We start from the raw sequence: 9,951 nt of genomic DNA on the forward strand, positions 1-9,951 counted from the left end.
AATAACTAATCTTTGTGTTCATGATGTATTGTCGAAGAGCAGGACAGTTCTGTCTTGAATTGAACGGTATTATTTTCTTAAATATACACACAGCTGATGACCTTTAGTTCTCTTGGTTTTCTGCTACGTTTTAATTCGTATAAATAGAGACTGTAAAAGTAAACATATATATTTTAGCATTGATTTGACGGATTTGCATTTTACTATCTATTTTTACACGGTCTTAAAGCAACTATCACCTCTCACTCTACGAAATGGGCGAAACGCTCCTAAAATTCGTTTCATCGCATAACTCTGAAAAGTAACATTTTGACAGTGGAAGACAAATTACCCATATAATGACATTATGAGCAATTTCTGACTGCGCAACCAATGAAAAACGTTCCATGGTATATTACACTCATTTGCCATTAAATCATATTTAATAAACAAATAAAAATTGAAAATGCATTACATAACGACGGCATACACTTTTTTTCAATAAATAGTTAACATCGATGCCTATTTCCGAAGTTTATATTTTTTATCTCGTAACATAGTTTCATTTGATATAGATCTGTAACGAATTTTGTTATATAAATCCACACATGCACTATCGACTATTTTCACTAACACCATACTTATTTGCTTTCGCCAATTACTGGCTTCTTGAGCCGAGTTCGCCATTTGAGTACATAAAATTCCACATTTTCTTGAACCGCTTTTGCCGGCTAATGTAAACCCAAATATTGTCTTTTCAATTGCAGAGGTGAAATTCATGTACAGATACTGGTACAACGATTTTGAATACACAATTGGATTGTTTGCCACATCTTCGTAAAATACAGTTCGAATTCTTCCCGGATACTGTTTGTCGAGTAGTTCTTTTCTCAGTACATCATGGTATACTCGTTTGCAGTATTCAGATATCTCCTGTCGAAAATTATGTTTTGACAATTGACCGACTGCTTGTTGGGAACGAGAAGTTCCGCGTGGATCCCTCATTAAATGTATCACTTGTGAGTTTGGTACATTTCTAAGTATATATTCTACGCTTTCCATAGTAATTCGAATTGTTTTTATGACAATATATTTAGATTGTAAACATTTAGATTTTAAACTCGGTAAACATTTAAGGAGTTTTTCATTGGTCGTATGTCCCTTTTCTTTATAACCTCTACAATTTACGAAATCTGTCATCTGTTTGCTCTTTGCCAGAAATTGTTCTCTCAAGGCATCCATGGGCAGGCTCTCTAATTGGCACGTACTTATATTTTTGATAGTGGGAACTGCTATATCCAAAAATGACGGGAAAGTTCTGTAAAAGGCAAAAAGCATACTAAGATAATAGCTGAACAGACTACAAAACTAAAACAATTGAAAAAAGATACACTTCCCCTTTTTCCAACTAATCTGATTGCCAATCCTATCGTTATATATAAATCAACTCAATAAAGTTATCATGTTTCCAATAATACTCAAGGCTATGGTATTATTATGATAGACACTGGTATATTTACGTTGTATCCGAAAGGGATTTTAATTGATCTAAACATTAAATCAAAATTATTAAAAAATAAGACAATTTCAACAAGAGCATTACCGAACATGATAGCAGATTCTTTATAGAATCCATCCGTGGAGTGTAAAAAGCTATTGAAAGTAAGAAGCCTTGTGATATTTGAAACACGAAATATACGAAAATTGGATGTAATATTTGGTGGATATAGATTTTATTTGTATTGGAAATATATGTCAATTTTAGTCGATATATATGTCATATGCATGTCAAATTCGTACAATATTGTATATGTCCGGATTTTATTCAACCATTTATTTTACGAAGATATTGTAACATAGAAAATTGTACTTGAGTTATCGTGTCTTGATATGATTTCCATTGTCAGGTTTGATACTATTTAAAATTAATGACAATGACAGTCCAGCCCTTTATCTTTAAAAAGCCACAGATGTTATATTACAATCTGTTTTAAAAACAAAATAAAAAGTAAACGAACCTTTTTGTTCCGTCTTGGAAATCAAATTTGTGGTTTCCATTTGTTTTATGTAGTCCCCATATTTCATGGACAGGTTCAAACCAATAAAAGGTGTCCGGGTTAGCCTGTAAAATCTCGCCAAGGAAAGACGAACCACTTCGCATATACGTCAAAATTATGACAGGGATTGGGCCTTCAAGAAAAAGCAGAATGATCTCTTGGATTAGACCTAATGGAAAAAAATACGTTTCAATGATAATAATAATGGTTGTTAAAACCATGTATATTACCACTTAATATTCATTTTAAATTATTTTGTAATGTTCAATCATTAGAATACCATGACATCCTGATCACCAATTTAGTATCTGGAAATATTGAGGAAATATTGAGGTGTTGACCTATGTAGGTGTTCCTATATTTAAACAAATTGGATAGCAAGTGTTGTAATGAACACAGCGACAACTTGTCAAATTGTCAATCAGGCAGTGACTATAAATTATCACGATGCTGTGCCAAGAAGGAAGGAAATATTTCTTGAACTAATCGATTGTTTTTAAAAACTTTACAAGATATTTATGTCGGAGCTGTTGGGATTATCGGGTAGAGTTACTGCCCGTGATTGTGAATCTCTTACTTGGAGAGGTACGTTCGTCATCTTTTGACCCAAGCCAGCGAACGGTACAGATGTGAAATCTATTAACCAACAAACTTGTGTGTCAAATCTGAGCATTTGGCCAATCTTCTGGGTCTACGTGAGCGGTAGTTTGGTAACAGTGATCTGTGTGATCCTCATTGTTTGTTAATATGCATTTTATGTAAATAAATCTGTTTAAACTCTTACAGAGCATCCATGAATAAAATAAATATAAATGTAGTCAGAATTTTAATCGTTGAATGAAATCCCTTTGCAGTATTGAAAGGGGCTGCATTTATTAGTTATTTACATTGTATTGTTTATTTCCTCTTCAGCTTCACCATAAAAACAACCATATTAAATTTCTACTATATCTACATTATAATTTACATATTGTTTGTAAAGTATGCACATTCAAATCAGTTATACAGCATGTTTTAATACAAAGGAAATCAGTAGGGACTAAACAACTCAAATAGACAATGGTATTCAAAAGCAATCAAAATTCGATTTCAAGGTCATTTAAAAAAGGGCAAATTATAAGCAGAATGAAAACAAAAACAAAGTCAATAACACCAGATGTTTATAAAAGAAGAAAATCAATCTATAAAGCCATTAATGGAACATCCATATCAATATCACGCAAAACGTCGTCACATTTTTGTGCTTGATGTCGTCCTTTTGTCTATATACTATCGATTTATCGTGGTGAAAGCTAGGAAAGGGTTGATATGTTGCTCATCAACATTGATAAAAATGTATTTTTTTCTGATGTATATTTCGAGGAACAGTTTCCTGTATAATATACATATACTTCAAAACTATATACATGTATTTTCATTTGGCTTAAAATATATAGTTTGACAAAAATATGAATTTTGTGGCACTTTCGTGGATAAAATTTGCTTACGCCATCCTCTTGTACCACGAATTCAACAAAATAAAACATCCACAAAAAGTTGATTATTTTACTGCAACAGTCATTATGGGGAGAATGAGTAATGATATCTATCGTCATCTCCGGCATATATATTAAGCTGACTAGATAATTCATAAAAACTTTAAAAGTGGAAGAAAGGAAGACGAATATATTAAATGAAAAGATAGTGTTAGATTGCAAATGTTTCAATCAGACTCGCCAATATGATTCCGGTGTGTCTGGTGCATATCAATTTTGTGTGAAATTGATTGTTTCACAGCAAGCAACCCAACACAATGATAGACACAACTTTACATAATAAAAGATATGACACAACTTTATATTAGCTTGAAGTACCAGTATAAGGCCGAGAAGTCGACAGCTGATCGTAATGGAGATTTGGATCGATAAAACACAATTTTACTTCTGTAAATACATTGCTATCGATGACAATTGTCAATAGATGTTATGATCAGATTCCTGATCATATCTAGTTTTATTGTCTGTAAATATGTATAAAGGGTTTGATTCATTGTCGTTTTGCTTACATCTACTATTATCAGACACATGACAATTATGACAGCTATTGAATTATTAGGCTAGTATACCTCTACATCCACATCTAGATTTTGACATTTCTTTCGATCAATTTTGGACTTCCTCAGCCGGCTTTCTGGATTTCAAAATGTAGGTTCTAAGCAATAATGACAAGTCTAAGGAGAACAAACCACTCGATTATGCAGTTTACATCAGTATCTGACTCGTTTGTATCTAATTCAAAATTTGTATTAAAATACTATTCACTTGTGTGACCTTTTTACCAAATTACAGAGGCATGAAATTGAAATAACTATCTACAGGGTAACAGGAAGTTAATTCATCAATATAATTATGCTTATGGATGAATGAATTTATTCGACTATCTATTCATTTTTTTTTATATTTGCAAATGAGTAGGTTACCAGATACCTTATCTAACGTCGCATTTGCGGGCTATTGTTGTGACGAAGCAGATAAAGCCTGAGGAGTGACTTACCTACAATAGAATAAAAAGACATCAGAAACATTTGTGAAATCTAAGTACTTATACATCAACTGTACAAAATAGATCATACTTTGCAAAGCTTTAGTTAAAATTGTATGTTTACACCAATATAAAGATATTGTTTACAACAATAGAAAGATATTTTATATGGACCTTGTGATATATATGTTAAATACAGAGGAACAATGAAAGGTTCAGAGAGCAATCCTTACCAACCAAACAGAGGGGAAACTGAAAGGTTCAGAGAGCAATCCTTACCTACCAAACAGTGGGGACAATGAAAGGTTCAGAGAGCAATCCTTACCTACCAAACAGAGGGAACAATGAAAGGTTCAGAGAGCAATCATTACCTACCAAACTTTCTGGCTACTACAACAAACTTTATTATATAAAGAAGCATTAGTGAAAAGATCAAAACGAAATTGCTCAGGCAAAAAGGATGAATAAATAGGGAGTAATTGTTGCTAGCAGATATTGCCATGACAGATGGCACCAACTCTTTGAAACTTAAAATGACCGGTAACAGCTAACCTAGTTTATTTTTCAAATCCCTTTGTTGGGACCATATGGACAGTAAAACTGCCTTCTGATTCTTTTCATAGAGAGCGAGTATTGAAAAATGCAGTGGCACATGCAATATATTTACTTGGCTAACCTTTCGTTCCTTTTTCTTGTTTGTATCTCTTCATCTTGTACGAATTTCTCTGTCGGCTTATGGGGATAGCAGAGATCGAACTGAATTGGTTTGGTATATTCCTCTCCTGTATCACACCTCTAACATCCGATGTAGAGGCAAAAATATCGCTATCATTTATCCCTGAAAATGATATAAATCTGCACAGTAAAAAGGTCCATGGATGACAATAAAAATAGTGTTCAGATTTGCTGTACGCGTTGGATTACATTATCGCACTTAAGTTTAATTGATTAGTGTTTATATTAGCTGTGCTTATGTAAAGGCATAATTATAAACGTAGATTGTACAAAGAATATGGTAACAAACTTACCAACAGATTTTATTACTATCAGAATATATGTAAACAATATTGTAACACTCGAACCAATGTTTATGATACTTCTTTGTCTTAGAATATCCTTATTACTCTTCCGTTATTTTATACATTGTTCTCTTCGTGAATGTGATATCACTTATTTGAATTAACTAAGATTTACATGGCTGGTGTCGTCAATAAAACACTTCCATGTACGCTTCCGAAACGCGTGGTCTTATTTTTAAGTACTTTTTCAGAAACATTCGCGTAAAGTTTCCTTTTGTTGATGATTTGCACTAGTTTTATCTCGAATTTGAGTTCGAATAAGATTTTGTTGACATTTCATTTCTTTTCTCTTTTTTTGTCAGATATGGTCTGGTAAATTCACCATTTTTCACGATGCTTCTGCATGTTGCAAACAACAATAAACTTGTGATATCATTTACTTTATCATGGATTGGTATTTTTTAGCTTCCTAGCTACATTTTCTTTCCAAACGGCATTTTGGCCATACCTCACCTTCATCTTTAATTGCGAGCCTCGTGGCCAGCCAATCAGGATCGTGGAAACTTATGGAACAAAAAATCCACTCTGCTCATCACGTTGTTGATAATATCTTTTTCTAATTTTCTTAATGAGTAAATGTCTACCTACTGTCACTGAACCATGGAATCTGAACATAAGATCTTTTTTGCGGTGTTTCCTTTCCTAGTGGTATATTTCAGCCCCCTAGTCATTTATAACGTATTATCATTGCACGACATTTTAAGCGATTGGTGTTCTTATTTTGTAAAACATTTTGCCATACTTGTTTCGGCTTGTTTTTAGTTTTATAGACAATTCAAGTTTACCCATTGGATTAACATTAGTGATAATTCAACTTGACCTGTCGTGATAGTAAGTCGACATAAATTTGGCCAAATGGAGTGAAAAAAATCTAATTTGTAACATTTTTGCCAGTGAAATATAGAGAAATATCTCAATAGTGAAGAATGCCACTTTTGCAGTATTACACCAATGGAAAGAGAGAACACAAAACATCTTATATAATTGACAAATCATAAAGCCCGGTACAAAAAAAAAATCACAAAACCAGAAACTTGAAAGCGTTGTTTACTAGTAACACGATATTCAATTCCATCGTAAACTTTCTATTTGCACGAAAATTAACAAACAATGCAACACAAAGTACCTTATCAGACATCAAACCTAATCCACAACCAAACATATTGATTGTGGCGCAAACACGTTAGACATTTCAAGAGGATGTGTGTCATCAACACCGACAGCTGTAGGTTGCCGCCATATTTGCAGCCGATCAATGAATAAACGAATAAATGAATAACGTCCTTTCCTTTATGATTCTGAAGTGCTTTGAAAGAGTCTAGTCCTGCATGACATGTGTTTTTCTCAATTTTGCCGTGTACTATATAAGTCCCTATTGCTAATATGTTTAGCTTTAAAACAGTCTAGCGCCCTATCAAGTATATATCTAATGTGTTATCATAAATTTGGTGTGTTTTATTACATTTCAGTCATTTCTTTTAATCTTGTCCGGAAAAAAATCTTTGTAGTGAGTTTTACTTTTCACTGACATTCTTTTATAGAGCTAAATTTACAAATAAAACAGAAAAAATGGAAATAGGATGTTGCTAAGCAACTCATTTAACTTCTATTTAACTTCACATTATCCTTCTTTTTCTTCGGTGTTGATTATTGATAATATATACATGTTGTTATTGAATTCAAGAGGAAGTCAATAGCAGATCCAACTTTAAACAAATGGATTTCTTCTACTTACCGACGGATGGGACCAGTACGAGGAAGAAGGTAGTACACATAGAGACACAGATACAAACGAAAACCGCTTTAATTTGATATCTCCACTTCATTGTAAATATACAACTTTATAAATCACACGGTTGGGACTGTATGAACCTTCTTTTCTATTTTCTTGTGTGGAATAATATTTTAAACACAACATTCAATCACTTCCAAACTTCATTATGATGATTAGTTTTACATATTTTACACGGTAAATCCCAATCACATTGAAGTAGACCAAGCTTTTCAGCTGTTACAGAAACAGAAACATGTGTTCGTCTTTGCAGGAAACTATCACATCAGGACAATGCACATTGTTTTAAACATATCAACATCAATAAAAACGTGAAATCGGATCCGATGTCACGAGATCATCTGGTTCGCCGTCCTGTGTATCTGTTTATACACACGTGTACGTGGATAATTTGAGTTGTATGACCACTGCTGAACAGAGAAAAAATTTTCAATTTAAACTTTATTCCGAGGGCCATATGGCCCATAGGTATACAATTACAGACATGATTATACAACTATACATACTGTTAACTGGAGAGTGATCTCTCGTACATACACGTACTGTAGTACATAATCATGTATATGCATCTAGTAACATACATACATACACGTGTACGTGGATAATTTGAGTTGTATGACCACTGCTGAACAGAGAAAAAATTTTCAATTTAAACTTTATTCCGAGGGCCTTATGGCCCATAGGTATACAATTACAGACATGATTATACAACTATACATACTGTTAACTGGAGAGTGATCTCTCGTACATACACGTACTGTAGTACATAATCATGTAGAAAGCATCTAGTAACATACATACATACACGTACTGTAGTACATAATCATGTAGGAAACATCTAGTAACACACATACATGTACTGTAGTACATAATCATGTAGGAAACATCTAGTAACACACATCCACGTACTGTAGTACATAATCATGTAGAAAGCATCTAGTAACACACATACATGTACTGTAGTACATAATCATGTAGAAAGCATCTAGTAACACACAAACACACGTACTGTAGTACATAATCATGTAGAAAGCATCTAGTAACACACATACACGTACTGTAGTACATAATCATGTAGGAAACATCTAGTAACACACAAACACACGTACTGTAGTACATAATCATGTAGAAAACATCTAGTAACACACATACACACACGTACTGTAGTACATAATCATGTAGAAAACATCTAGTAACACACATACACACACGTACTGTAGTACATAATCATGTAGAAAACATCTAGTAACACACATACACACACGTACTGTAGTACATAACCATGTAGAAAACATCTAGTAACACACATACACACACGTACTGTAGTACATAATCATGTAGAAAGCATCTAGTAACACATACATACACGTACTGTAGTACATAATCATGTAGAAAACATCTAGTAACACACATACATACACGTACTGTAGTACATAATCATGTAGAAAACATCTAGTAACACATACATACACGTACTGTAGTACATAATCATGTAGAAAGCATCTAGTAACACATACATAACACTCACGCACACAATAAAAACACCCTAACTCACGGCCAAAATAGTACTTTACATAGATATACAATACTACCCGAGATGCTTCGCATTATAAGGTATATAATGATGACGTGTTGGTATAGTTTCTCTTTCTTAAAGGCATGCACAATAAATACATATTAGGTGTTATAACTTTATCTATCCTGGTATGCACATAACATAGTTATAAACAATGTTCTTCTTACTTGCAGGTATATGATACTATTTTATCTTAGCCACACGCCAAATCACTTTGGTTGCAAATCAAAAGTCTTAATGTTATATTTAATGTAAATTCATCAAATGAATATATCTTTTCTTATACAAGCAACAAGTTAGTTAGGTGGGCGAAAATGTGTGTATACAACAATATATAAGTCATTATTCATTTTCCACTTTGCATTGTTTTAGGAATAACATAAGAGTAATCACCATTACCTGAAGTGTGTTTTTCTTTTCTTAAAGGCTAAATAAATATATTTGCCAAGATGATTTAAGTCTTTTAAATTATTTATACTTAACAGCTGTACCAGTTTGAAAACGCTAGGTGATTTATACTATTTTTTAATATACCTTTGTCTTAATTACTTATAAAACACACTGGAGTATGAAATGAAATTCGTCTTCAATTTCATTGTTTTCACAGTATTCACATATTCTGCGTCTCCTTTCAATGTTAAGATAGAACCCGTTTTCAATTTTTGACTGATGTGACGACATTCTAATGCTTGCTAAACATTGTTTATAAGTAAAATCGATGGGTTTTAGTAAATAATGTTGCATGCAAAAATTATCGATCAAATATTTATATGGGTTACCTCTGACAGCATTATGAATTCTTGCTCTCATTTCCTGTGTGTAACAATCCTTAAATCTCTGTTCTGTTATTTTATATAGGTTAATATTTACAGTATCAATATTCCAAATATAAGATAAGCCTAATTTATCTAGTTCTAGTTTAATATTTTTCAGCCAAGTATCATTCAT

The 9,951-nt window shown here is 32.8% G+C and overlaps 1 protein-coding gene across 1 annotated transcript; it reads right to left on the reverse strand.

Moving 5' to 3' along the window:
• Positions 1-501: 501 nt before the first annotated feature.
• Positions 502-3,528, reverse strand: LOC132560067 (carbohydrate sulfotransferase 5-like). Its single transcript, XM_060224751.1, has 4 exons — positions 3,524-3,528; positions 2,614-2,672; positions 1,998-2,169; positions 502-1,297 (listed from the first exon to the last, which is right to left on the reverse strand). Exons 1-4 carry the CDS (start codon positions 3,526-3,528, stop codon positions 502-504), a joined length of 1,032 nt encoding a protein of 343 aa, XP_060080734.1.
• Between the last annotated feature and the right edge of the window lie 6,423 nt (positions 3,529-9,951).

Source organism: Ylistrum balloti, unplaced genomic scaffold, assembly GCF_031769215.1.
Source record: "Ylistrum balloti isolate Yb309-2 unplaced genomic scaffold, AGI_CSIRO_Ybal_v1 Utg369568, whole genome shotgun sequence".
Taxonomy (NCBI): Eukaryota; Metazoa; Mollusca; class Bivalvia; order Pectinida; family Pectinidae; genus Ylistrum; species Ylistrum balloti.

Coding starts and splice junctions, on each gene's coding strand:
- LOC132560067 (XM_060224751.1), bottom strand. Junction 2,170..2,613: donor TGACGAACGTACCTCTCCAA/GTAAGAGATTCA, acceptor TTTTTCTTGAAG/GCCCAATCCCTGTCATAATT. Junction 1,298..1,997: donor TTCCAAGACGGAACAAAAAG/GTTCGTTTACTT, acceptor TGCCTTTTACAG/AACTTTCCCGTCATTTTTGG.